Genomic DNA, 13,825 nt, shown 5'->3' with positions numbered 1-13,825 from the left:
CAAGCGTCACTCTCTTGAGAGCCACGCCTGGAGGGCGGCCTGCTGCTCCATCAAGCACTCCAGCATGGCACAGGTGGAGTTCCAGTGAGTGACTACGTCTGAGATCAGGCGATGCTCTGGCACACCTGTCCTGTCCTGCTTCTGGCGCAGTTCATGAGTGGACTTCACATTGCACGACAAGTGACTTGTGAGTCTCCAACATTTTTGCAGGAGACATTGGAGGTCACGAGTTGCAGGTTCCTGGGGTTCTGTGGGGGAGCCCAAACCAAGTGCAGTCCTCACCACAAGGTGAAGTTTGTGGGGCGCACAGTAAAAGCGCTCCCAGCCCACCAGCGCCAGTGCTGCCCTCATGTTTCAGCCACTGTCACCCTACATCCCATGGTGACGCTGCTGTTGCCTGCCCAGTCATCCAACTTCTCAAGGTGGTTGTGATGTTCTGCACCGTGTGCGTCACATCAAGAACCTCAGCATGGAGCAGAGCCTTGCAGTAGCTGGCCCAACAGTCTCCCATCCATCCCAGTCTAACACTGGGCACCCCACCACCGCCCTGAAGGTCCTTGGGTTGCCACCAGTGAGCAGTAAGTGACAGGTGCGCATGCTGCACACTAGAGCTGAAGCTGAGCAGAAGACCGAGACCTGGGTGAGGGAGGGCGAGACAGTCGCCTTGGGAGAACTGACCCCACAAGGTTTCTCGGTCCTTCACTAGTCCCAGACAGATGGCTGGGGGGGAGGGGTGGCAATACTCATTCAAGAGTCTCTCTCTTTCGGGACACTCCCCACACCAAAGATCGCTGGCATTGATTGTGTTAGCCTGGTGTGGGATGCAGAGGAGAGTTTGGCTATCTACTTGGTGTACCGACCGCCTAGCGCACCAGTAGCTACCCTGTCAAGCTTGTAAGAGGCGGTATCGGGGTGGGCCTTGGAACATCCTAGACTGTTCGTCTTGGGTGATTTCAATGTCCGTGTTGACGGTCCCACCTCTTCTCAGGCTACAGACCTGGTGTCATCCATGGCAGCACTGGGACTCTCCCAATTTGTTTCTGCTCCTACACATCAAGCGGGTTACACGCTTGATTTGATCTTTGGGGTGGAGGTTCAGGTGAACATTTGATCTTTGGGGTGGGGGTTCCTACACTAACTACCAGCTGGTAACTCTTTTAACACTCCCCCCAAGCACCTAGACAAAAGTTTGTTTAGTTTCTAAGCCTACCTACCTACCTACTCTAGATCTTTGTTTTTTGTGGCTCTGTTCCTTGAGATGGTCACAAAATCTCTTTTTGTGAACCCACACTAGCAAACAGCTGAATTCTTTTTCAGGAATCAAGGTGGTCCCTAAACCCCAATATAAAGGGAAACTTATTACAAAAAACGTGCCCCGGCCTGGCTCCAAGGGTGCCAGAGGTCGGCAGGGAAACCCTATTTAAGTGAGTACTAATGGGCAGCCTATTTATATGAATAAAATTTAAGCAGAACCTGAGCTCCCACTAAATCCATTCCTACACAAGCCTATTAAACAGGGAAAAGTAGCCTTTGATCCCTAACAATTTAGAGGGCAAATATTCAATGAATAACACAGGCCTACAACTAACCTACCTTATAAAAACAGTAAGAACAGTACTCTCAGAAACCCAAAGTATGCTACCCAAACACTACTATAATTACAAACACCACCACCCCAACTAACAAAACAACATCAACCATTAACAACAAACTCAAACTGTAAAACACCAACACCAACTAGTCTAAAAAACACCAACTCCAAACACCAACACTAAAATTTGCCCCCAAAGCCCCCAAAACAAAATCAAGCAAAGAAAACAGCAAAGCAACCCCCCTGAGTCAAGCACCCCCCCTCCCATCGAAGACCAGCTACCCCTCCCCAACGCACACAGCAGAAACCTTTAGCAAAGAAGCCAAAAAAAATTAAAACAAAATTAACAAACTCGGCCCCCCCCCAATTAAGCAAAGCAACCCCCCCAGTCAAGCAGTATCCTCCCATTGAAGCCCAGCTACATCCCCACACACAGCAGGAACCCTTATCAGTCAAATCAAATTAACAGGAATTTATTTATTTATTTTATATCATTTATATTCTGCCTTTCTTACTGAGGTTGAAGACGGATTACATAGTGTGAGATTAGTACAATCGGTGGCAAGGACAAGGGCAGGCATTTCCATACAGTGTCAAGAAAAGCAAGATTAACAAAATCAAGCCAAGCAAGCAATCCCGCCCCCCCCCCCCCCAAAAAAAGGCCCAGACACTCAAGCCAAATATAATCGAGCCAAGGAAGGCCATAAACAAGCAGGAAAATGTTTAAAAATAATTAAAATTCAAACAAAAAAAATTACCTTCCCTATTCCCCCCCCACCAACCCCCTCCTCCCAAAGAGAAAACCCAGTGAGTCAGTGACTGACCCTCCTACCAGTCTCCTGAAGTCCAGCGGTGAGTCAGTCAGTCACCAGGGAATCCAGTCCTCACAGTCCAGATGAGTCCAGCAGGCCAGCCAAGTCCCAGACCACCACAGAGACAGAGAATCCATCAGGAAGTCTCAATGTCTCTCTCTAGGCCAGGGAAGTTTGCTACAAGGCAAGCCTCCAATTTAAATCCCTGCATTAAGGTACTCTCCTTCCAGAGAATACCATTGGCTGGAAGGAGGATGCAGCTGCAGGATTGGACACTCCTAACTCCTCCTCCTTTCTCTGATCTCCCTCCTCCCCTTTGTACTCATCCTCACCCCTCCTTACCCCTCCTATCCAGGAAAATAGGCAGGAATCTCTGAAAGCACTTTTCTTGCTGTTCGCAAGCAACTTTGCAAACAGCAAGAAAACTGTATTGTCGAAGGCTTTCACGGCCGGAGAACGATGGTTGTTGTGGGTTTTCCGGGCTGTATTGCCGTGGTCTTGGCATTGTAGTTCCTGACGTTTCGCCCGCAGCTGTGGCTGGCATCTTCAGAGGTGTAGCACCAAAAGACAGAGATCTCTCAGTGTCACAGTGAAAAGAAAACTGCTTTCAAGCAAGAAAACTGCTTTCAAGCTTCCTGCCTATTATTACAAGATGGGAGGGGGGAGGTTGTAGTGAGTCACTCCCTCCTTCTCCCTCCTCCCCTCTCCTAAGAAAGAGTGGGAATTTGCCCCAGAACTTTGCTGGCGTTTTGCAATGCAAGCAGCTAGCAAAGTGCTGCCGGCTGCTCCTGAAGCTTTCTAAAGCGGACCGAATTGCTTCAGTAAGCTTTGTTTCAGTATTTCCGAATCCGGGCAAGCATGCTGGCCATGATTCAGACATACTGAATCTTTCTGAATTGGGCCAGATTCAGGTATTTTACAGAATCTGATACCCGAAGCACACACCCCTATTAACCACCAGGTTGATCTGAAAATAGCAAGTGATACTAAAGAGAGTAACAGGGAAACTGAGGTGTGCTGTAGTTGAGAATTACATTCTGTTGAAGCAGATGTGCTGTGGACATGGCACTCCTCTCATCAAGTACATTTCTTTGAGTTCGCTGAAATGCTGAATAGATTTCAGTGCCTTTTTAAAAACAATAACAACAATGCAGAGGAAAGTACATGCTATATTGTCTCCTCCAATTGCATAGGCTTTCCACTAATGCTGTGTTTACCAGATCAGGTAAAAAGGGGCTCTTAATACTGCGCAAATATGACTTGCTTTCTCACTTATTCTTGGGATTTTCAAATGAGTATCATTAGTTGGCTGGCTTATTGGCAAAGTACTGTCTGGCAGTTAAAAGATGTTTCCACTCATTGTGTTGTTACGTAGAAACCGAGAAATGTCAAGCATAAGGACAAATAGTTCCAGTCCTTTGGACAAGTATGTATTTTAAGATTGTCCTTGAATCTTCTAGTTTCAGATTCCGTTAAGAATGGGAAATAATCATGCCATTCTTTCATGCACCAACTTGTGTTTCCGTTCCATGCATAAAATTAGCCCCTAAAGGAATCAAAACCTGTTATGATAACACACTCGTTTTCTAAGCAGAAATGTACTTCATCTCACATAGTAAGGTACAGCAAAAAGAGCGTGTGTGGGGGAACCTCTCCTTCCCCATAGCCTTCTGCCAAGTGCTTGTGTGTCTCATCCAAATTCATGCCTGTGCTTTTTTTGCCTCTTGCAGGCAGCTTACAGAGGAAACACTGTGGGATTGAATAGGTTCTGTCAAGCAGAGAACATTGAGAAAATCGACAGAAAAGTCCTCCATTCATACCTGCAGAATTACTACACACCTGACAGGATGGTGTTGGCTGCTGTAGGGATTGAGCATGAAAGGCTTGTGAACTATGCCAAGAAGTACCTCCTTGGAATCAAGCCAGTGTGGGGAAGTGCAGTGGTCAAGGCTGTCGACAAGTCAGTTGCCCAGTACACTGGCGGGATACTCAAGGTAAAGCAAAACAAGGGTCACCGTTATCCTTTGGTCAGTCACGAGTCACATGGTTGCTTTTAGGGAATTTGTGGCTTCCTGGGATATCTGCCAAGATGAAACGTGCAATCAGAAGACCTTCTACTCCAGAACAATCATGAGCCCCCTGGTGACTGAGATGTTTTCTGGACAGGATAACTGTCCAGGGAATAAATGGAATCCAGAAAAACTTCTCAAACATCTCCAACCTGATTTGAATGTAACCTCGAGAGAGGCAAAATCCCATTTCTCTGAGGCTTTGCACTCATTTTGCTTCTCATTTAAGCTGAGTGCAAACTTGTCGGCTGTGGGGAGATAAAGCCAGCCACACAGGTGTGTCTCTTGCCTCCCCCTTCTTCCTCTCATTTTGGAACATTCGAAGGGTAAGCTCAGCACAAGGTGAGTTCTAGATGTTTGTGTATGCCCTTCCTGACCCCAAAGTGGCAATCGGCATTACCCTGGGCACATCAGAAAGGGCCATGAGAGCTGAGCTCTGACTCATCCCTTCCTGTCCTCCCTGTCATGATCTGCCTAAGTTCACACTGACAGATGGCCATATAGCTTCTGCGTAAAAATCTCCAAAGGAGAGTCTGCTGCCTTCCGAGGAAGCCTGTTTCACTACTCTTATCAGCAGGAAGTTCTTCCTCATATTTAACCAAAAGCTCTTCTAGTTTAATTTTTACCCGTTGGTTCTGGTCTGACTCCTAGGACAGCAGAAGACAACTGCGCTCCATCCTTTACATGCCAGCCCTTCAGATACTTGAAGATGGCTATCGTAGCATCTCTCAGTTGTCTTCTTCCCAGGCTAAACATACCGAGCTCCTGTAATCTTTTTTCGTAGGATTTAGTCTCTAGACCCCTCACTCATTTTGTAGCCTTCCTTTGGATGCATTCCATCTTGTCAACATCCTTTTTAAACTGTGGTGGTCAAAACTGAACATGATGCTCCAAATAAGGTCCACCCAGAGCAAAGTGATACCTTTACCTCATGTGATCTGGGCACTATACTTCTGTTGATACAGCCCAAAATCGTATTTGCTTTTTTAGCTGCTGCATCACACTGCTGACATTTTCAGGGTATGGTATACTGAGACCCCTAGATCCTTTACACATGTACTGCTGCCCAGACAGGTCTCCCCAATCCTGTAAGTATCCCTTTGATTTTTTCCCACCTAACTGCAGAACTTTACATTTTTCTGTTGAAATTAATTTTTTAGTTTTAGCTGTTTTTCAGCCTAAGATCATTCTAAATCTTGATTCCATTATTATATTAGCTCCCCCTCCCAATTTAGTGTTGTCTGCAGATTTAATGAGCATCCCCTCTATTCTTTCATATGAGTTATTTATAAAGATGTGGAACAACACATGGCCCTGGACAGATCCCTGAGGCACTCCACTTGTCACTGCTTTCCAAGAGGATGAGATACCATTTATGAACACTCTGGGTACAATTTGTACCCATTACAAATCCTCCTTCAGAAGGTCTTGGGAGAAAAAAATAAAAAAGAGTCCAGTAGCACCTTTAAGACTAACCAACTTTACTGTAGCATAAGCTTTCGAGAATCACAGTTCAATTTGTCAGATGCATGGAGGGTATGATGAAACTTGCTAGATATATATAGGTGGAGAGGCGAGGGAGAGTAGATGCAATCAGTGGCTTCTGATAATGGGATCAGTTGGCTTCTGATAATGAAATCAGTTACTTCTGATAATGAGATAACCATTCATAGTCCCTATTCAATCCAAGCCTGACTGAGTCAAATTTACATATGAATTCCAATTCAGCAGCTTACCGTTGGATTTTGTTTTTGAAAGGTTTCTGTTGAACTACAGTGACCTTTAAGTCCTTGATGGAATGTCCTGGTAGATTGAAGTGTTCTCCCACTGGTTTCTGGATGTTGCCATTTTTAATGTCAGATTCGTGTCCATTTATTGTTTTGCGCAGAGGTTGGCTGATTTGTCCAATGTACAGAGCAGATGGACATTGTTGGCACATGAGGGCATATATCACGTTGGAGGATGAGCAGCTGTAAGAGCCAGAGACAGTGTAGTTGGTGCCATTGGGTCCTGTAATTGTATTTCCTGGGTAGATATAAGGGCAGAGCTGGCATCTGGGTCTGTTGCAGGGCCTGGTACCTGTGCGGGTGACTCTGCTAGCCGATTCATGATTGTAGGTGAAAAGTCATTTAAGGTTGGGGGGCTGTCTGTAGGCAAGGAGAGGTCTTCCACCCAGGGCTTGTGAGAGTGAGGCATCATTTTCCAGGATGGGTTGTAGGTCACTGATGATACGTTGGATGGGTTTGAGCTGGGAACTGTAGGTGACAACCAGTGGTGTTCTGTTGTTAGTTCCTTTAGGTTTGTCCAGGAGCAGGCTATTTCTGGGTACTAGTCTGGCCCTGTTGATTTGTTTCCTCACTTCATTAGGTGGGTACTGTAGCCCCAAAAATGCTTGTTGTAAATCTCTTAAGTGGGAGTCCTGATCAAGAGCATTTGAGCAGATACAATTGTAATGTAAGGCTTGGCTGTAGACAATCAACCGAGTGGTATGTTTAGGGTGGTAGCTGCAGGCATGTAGATACAAGTATCGGTCGGTGGGTTTCCGGTATAAGGTGGTATTTATTTGTCCATTATGTAGTTGTACAGTGGTGTCCAGGAAGTGTACCTGTTGTGTAGAATGGTCCAGGCTCAGGTTGATAGTAGGGTGAAAGCTGTTGAAGTCCTGATGAAATCTCTCAAGGGCTTCCTTCCCATGGGTCCAAATGATGAAGTTGTCATCCAAGAATCTTAAGTACAGGAGTGGTTTCAGTAGATGGGAGCTGAGGAAGCGTTGCTCCAAGTCCGCCATGAATATGTTAGCATATTGTGGTGCCATGTGTGTGCCCATGGCTGTGCCGTTAACCTGTAGATGTAAGCTGTCACCAAATTTGAAGTAATTGTGAGTGAGTACGAAGTGGCAAAGTTCAGTGACGAGGTATGATGTGGTTTTGTCCGGGATAATATTCCTGATGGCTTGCAGTCCATCTGCATGTGGGATATTTGTGTACAGAGCCTCCACATCCGTGATTGCTAGGATGGTGTCATCTGGTAGGTTGTCAATGGACTATATTTTCCTGAGGAAGTCAGTGGTGTCCTGTAAATAGCTGGGTGTGGTGGTGGCATAGGGTTTGAGGACTGAGTCCATATATCCTGAGACTCCTACTGTGATAGTGCCAATTCCTGAAACAATGGGGCATCCTGAGTTAACTGGTTTGTGGATTTTGTGTAATATGTAGAATGTTCCTGGTTGTGGTTCCTGGGGTGTGTCCATACGGATACGTTCTTGTATGTCTCTTTTGTATTACTCCATAGGGTCAGAAGGTAGCGTTTTATAGAATGTTGTGTTGAAGAGTTGTCTCTCTGCTTCCTATATATAGTTATGTTTGTCCATGATGACAACTGCGCCACCTTTGTCAGCTTCCTTGATTACGATGCCAGAATTATTTTGGAGGCTGTTTATGGCATCTCTTTCTGCACAGCTGATATTCTGCTTTAAGTGGTGTTGTTTGCCAATTATCTCAGCTTGTGTATGTCGACGGAAGCATTCAGTGTAGAAGTCCAGTGAGGAGTTGCGGCCCTCAGGGGGTGTCCATGTGGAATTCTTTTTTCTGGAGCTTTGTAACGGTGATTTTGCATTGCTGGGTTGGGAGGGTGATTGCTGCTGTGATGGTGTCTGTTCAGTGCTTTGTTCATCATTTTGTTCAGCGGAGCGGTTGAAGAATTCCTTCAGTCTTAGGCATCTAAAATAGGCCTCCAGGTCTCCACAGAGTTGTATGGTTTGTGTGGGTCTGGCTGGGCAAAAAGAGATGTAAATTTGTAAATTTACATATGTAAATTAAACATATGTAAATTTGACTCAGTCAGGCTTGGACTGAATAGGGACTATGAATGGTTATCTCATTATCAGAAGTAACTGATTTCATTATCAGGAGTCAACTGATCCCATTATCAAAAGCTACTGATTGCATCTCCTCCACGCTCCCCTCACCACCTATATACATATATATGGCCAGTTTCTTCTTACCCTCCATGCATCTGATGAAGAGAACTGTGATTCTTGAAAGCTTATGCTACAGTAAAGTTGGTTAGTCTTAAAGGTGCTACTGGACTCTTCTATTTTGCTACTACAGACTAACATGGCTAACTCCTCTGGATCTTGGGAGAGAGTATCTAGACCCATTTTAGTCTTTTCTGGTTACAATTTTTATTTTATTGTGGAAAAGTTAAAAAGATAGTACAGAAAAGAGGGGAAAAAACATAAAGCATAACAATGACGTACAACTACTAAAGGCCTACAGTGGCCTACACATACTACCAGACAATAAAAAAGAAAAAAACAGTTTAATAGCTGTATTGTTAATCCTTACAGTTTTTTCCCTACGACACTTCCTCCTCTCATACTGATCACCTTGTGGTCTAATTAATATCTTTTTTATTTATCTCATCTCATCTTAACATCCCAACTCCTTATTCTTAATTCCACCAATGATTAGTTCATTTTTCTTAATCTCTCGCAGAGATTCATAAAGAGTTTCCAATTTGCCATGTGTGTAGACAATGATTTTATCTCTCATTAAAACTATAAGTTTGGCTGTCTCAGCTGAAACTCATCTTTCCAGTCCAATCTAATCTTCCACAGAAGGGTAAATCCTTACACCTCCATTTTAAGCATATATAATGTCGCTATTACCACATGTAACATTTTAAAAACATACCCTTTCCCCAAATTTTTATCCATATTTCCCAACATATAAAACTCCAGTCTAAACTATAAATCTTCAAAATTCTCATTGACATATATAATTATAGCCAAATTTTTTTCATTTTGTTACCACTCCACCAAAGATAATAACATAACCCTAACCCTACTGTTCCCCTTTCCAGTTCTTTAACATATCTTTAGTCATTTTTACTATTTTATCTAAAAACATCAATAATTTTTTTAGGGAGTTCTTAAGAATTTAACACAAAATAAATGTAGGGCCTACATATTTTCCATTCATCCATTTATTTATTTATGACCAAAGTTCTTTGCTCAAGTCCTCATCGCTGTTCTGTTCTTGTTCCTCTTCTTCCCCTTCCAGTCTAGGATATTCCTTTATTCCCACTCCTTCAAAAGATAATAAAAAACCCTTCATTTTATAATAACCTTCTTCACAACATGAATTATGACGTCTCTTGCTAGTTTATTTTGGGTTGCAAATCTGGTATAAACCTTGTAAATTCTGTTTCTACTTTTTGGGCATCTGTGTATAAGAAGCTGACTAATGCCTGAACCATTCTTTATCTGATATTTTCATCTTTTCTTTCTTTGATCCCACGAAGTAAATTCCTTCTCTCTTAACTCCAGTAAAGTCAGATTATTTTGATGAATCTCAAACTCTTTGTCAAATATCTCTTTTAGTAGTCCAATTTAATAAGAAAGAATTATAGAGTGCTATTTCTCATCAATCCAGAGGGTGGTGGTATTAGTCCAGAGTTTTATAATCAGGAAGGTAGAATAAAAAATTTTTACAGAGCGAGTTGTGTTATTTCCCCAGCTGGTAGTTGTCTTATTTCCTTTACTCAAGGTTAATCTCCACAGTAATTTTCCTCTTCTCCAGGCCAAACCTTTCCACTTGCCAAGACAAAACATAGCCTTCATCAAACATAGCCCTATGCCCGTTTGAATCTTTCTTTTTTCCAATGTAGATATAAACCAAGCTCTTAAGTATATTCATTTTCCTTAATTCTTTTTTTTTCAACAAGGAAAGCACATCAAAATTAGACTAGGGACTGTTTCTCACCCCAAGCTGCACAATTACTTCTCTGTCGCAGGTTCTAGACTGTAGTTAGAAATTCAGTGAGAAAAGTTGATAGATTTAAGATTGGGAGGCGGTCATACTTCACTCCAGCACAGCTTACAGCATAGCCCAGGCAGTAATTACTTCCATTGAATTAATCAAATGAGGCACAAATAGGTACTCTTCCGATCACTCTCTACCAAGAGTGATAAATGGCTGAAATGTGACTCTCCAGCCAAAAAAACAGCTGCGTTGTCTCTCCCATGGACATGGGAGCTTCAGGAAGCCATTGCCTCCCAAAGGGGCCAACCCATTTCAGTCTTGATTCAGGCTTGAGTTCGGGGAGGAAACAACCTCGGTTACCTTGACTCATATTTTTTCCAGGAGAGTGATGAGTGCCTCCCTGTTGATTCTTCTGAACCTTTCAGCAGTTTTCAGTATAATTGACCATAGTACTCTTCTGGAGATATTGGCTGGGTTGGAAATGGCTCTTCGACACTCTTTGTGCCTGCAGGAGCGATGTGGGTGGTGATAGAAACAGGGGTTTTAGGCCCCTCACCTATGGGATATTCTTTCCCTTGAGGCTTACCTGGCACCTGCCCTGGTGTATTTTAGGCACCAGGCCAAAATGTTTCAAACTAGACTTTTAATTAAGAGATTAATCTTTTAAATTTGTTTTTATAGCTTGAGGATTGTTTTTGAATCTCCTTTTAAGTGGCTTCATGTTTTATTCTGATTTTAATGCTGAGTTTTGAAATATCTTGTCAATTTTGAACAATTTTATATGTTATCATGTTTGTAAGCCTCCTTGAGCAGGTTTCCTGGAGAAATGGCACATAAATTTTCTAAATAAACAACAGATGGAGTGAGGGATTGGGGCAGCAGAACATCTGAGGCTTCTATTGCTAGAAATGACTTAGAGTTTGCATGCAGAGGGGTACGAGGCTGCCGTGTGCCCACTTCCATGCTTCGAGGTGTCTTCTTTTGGGTTTTCTGTTCCAGGGCATCTGCCACAGGGATAGGTAGGGCAGCTGTCTGATCTTTCATGCACACCTCCTTCAGGCGGTTCAGACTGAACCTTTTCATTTCTACTGGCCCATGCTTTGACAGATGGTGCTTCAGTGTGTTCTCCGTGTCTTTTTTTTCTCTACCTTTCCTCTCTCCAGGGGCTGCTGTCATTGCTTTGTAATGCCTCATTGTCTGAATCACTGGTGGGGTAACAGAGAATGTTCCTACTTAGTTAACCCTTCTTCAAATAGGGTTTATCCAGTAAGCAGAGTTCTTTAGCCCATAGTAACTTTTGGATCAGAATTATTTTTTGAGCAGAATAAAGGTCATATTTATTACTGAGGAAGTGACTGGCTGGTGAGGGAGTAGTGGGTGATACCTTCTAGCCCAGGCCCAGGCAGTTGTTTGTTCTATAAAGAATCCCTTTACTAGTGAATAGATAGGACAGCACCCAATTGTCTAGAATTGTCTGGTGAACAAGTAGAAAGAGAATTCGCTGGGTAAACAGATTCTCAGATGTAAATGTTTGTAACTTGTCTTTTAAATCTGTAAGCTGCATTATGAACCAATATCATTATGTCTGATTTTGAGCTGGGCCATAGAGTATGGATCAAAAAATCCACAGAATGGAGCTAGGAACGGACAAGAAGTACGGCTCTGTAAGCTCGGGGGGAAAGCTCCAGTTTTGCAGAAAAGTATGAAATTTAACAAAAAATTACATCTTGGGTTAGAAGAACCCAAAAAGCATAGAAGCAATGCTTGTTTTTTAAAGCAAGGTATGCCGCTTAAGATCACACGAGACTACATTGCGAGATACTGGTGGTCATTTTGGGGGAGGCTAAGCAGCCCACAGCCGCCATCGCTGAGAATTCCAAGCCTCAGTTAGTGTTGGTCTGGGGAAGGTGAAGAGAGATGGAAACGGTCAAACATGGCAAGGAAAGGATGGAAAATTTGGAGTGGGGAGGAACAGAAACCTCAAGAAGGTAAAACCTGAAATGGCCGAGGGGAACAGAAAAGGCTCAGGTTTTGACGGATGGGAGAGAAGCCTGTGGGTGGCGGCATGGCAAGCGTGGCAGTGTGGTGCCCGTTGTCTGGATCACCGGTATCAAGCTTCTGGCTTCTTTTCTTTATACAGGCCCAAGTTTTCCTAGTTCAGATCTCCACTTAATGTCTTCCTCCCTTCCCACAGCTTGAAAAGGACATGTCAGAGGTTAGTTTGGGGCCTACTCCAATTCCAGAATTGACCCACATCATGATTGGGCTGGAAACCTGTTCATTTCTGGTAAGCATTAATCCTAGAAATCCTTGCTCGGATGCAAAGCAGACAAGATGCATACAGTCCTTGAATCATGTTTGAGTTGGACTTGGGCAGAATTAGCACTTTCTATCCATTCCCCCTTCCTGCTGCAGGCAGCCCTTCTGCCGTCCCTCAGGTTCCCCTGTTTCCCAGGAGCAGCATTTGGTGATCAGTGAGCTGTAGTTGGAGGAGAGAGACGTGAAAGCTCTGTTCCACTGATAGTGTAGTCTGGATCTGGCTGCTACCCAAGTTTGTCCCCTGCCTCCAGAAGCATGCCTCTGAGCACGACCAAAGTGCAAACCAAAACAATAACACTGGATGCACGTCTACGCTGGAATCTTTTCCTATGTTAAAATAAACAAATAAAAAATATGCATATCAGGGTCCAGTGGTAGGGCTTTTGTTGGTTATGGTGGGCAGGGGACACCATTTACATAGGAGAGAAAAATCTCATAACTCTCTTGTGTTACAACTCATTATTGTGGGGAATTGAATGTCATGTGACAAATGCGATGAACCGCTTAGACATGAGTTTCTGGTATAAAAATGCTTACCAATTCACCATAGACATATACAGAAACGAGAAGAAATGCAATAAAAATTTACATGACAACGAACTGAGCACCAACAAGACCAGTCTGGAGTACGGTTTTCCATTCACAAGGCAGATGCAAATGCCACTTTCAGCTTCTAAGAACTAACACGAGGCTTAGTCACAATAATGTACAATATCAAAGGAAAGGTCACCAAGGCAAGGATTAAAAAAAACACTACAGAAATGTAAGCAAAGAGAGGCATGATGGCCTGCACACATGCCATAAGCGAGGATAGTTTCCACTATATACAGAACCAATGAGCATAGATTGCTTTTAAGCCGTATTGTTGTGATTTATCTTTTAATGCTTACATGTGGGTGCATAATAAGACCATATTACCTGTCCTGAAGAGCTGACCGTTGGGAGGTTTTTCTCCACTATTCTTCATGAGGTTTTCCCAAATTCAGTGGGGCAAATTGAGAAGAAAAGTTTAGCATTGCAGGTGCTGGAAAGGAAAGAATGGCACTGGACACTTTGAACGTGATAGAAAACACACACAGACCAAAGCATACAGAGCCACTGAAGGTGGCCAAACAGCATGTAAACCTCTTTTAATTTTTATAAAAAATAAGGCATCTAATTACCTATGATTGCTAGAGTAATCTTTGTGCTCTTTATGTGAGATACGTTTTGATCACTGGGGTGGGGCGGGTTAACTCCAGTGTGCAGCTGCGTTCAAGTCTTTCTTGT

General features: G+C 43.4%; 1 protein-coding gene across 1 annotated transcript in view; it reads left to right on the top strand.

The window, feature by feature from the left end:
• PMPCA (peptidase, mitochondrial processing subunit alpha) overlaps positions 1-13,825 on the top strand; it is a 28,271-nt gene that overhangs the window by 9,482 nt on the left and 4,964 nt on the right. Inside the window, exons 7-8 of the mRNA XM_054998329.1 lie at positions 4,134-4,397; positions 12,432-12,524. Of these exons, the coding sequence (XP_054854304.1) occupies positions 4,134-4,397; positions 12,432-12,524 (357 nt within the window). The remainder of the gene's footprint in view (positions 1-4,133; positions 4,398-12,431; positions 12,525-13,825) is intronic.

Source organism: Eublepharis macularius, chromosome 14 (assembly GCF_028583425.1).
Source record: "Eublepharis macularius isolate TG4126 chromosome 14, MPM_Emac_v1.0, whole genome shotgun sequence".
NCBI lineage: Eukaryota > Metazoa > Chordata > Lepidosauria > Squamata > Eublepharidae > Eublepharis > Eublepharis macularius.
This window is presented reverse-complemented; position numbering and strand designations above follow the sequence as displayed.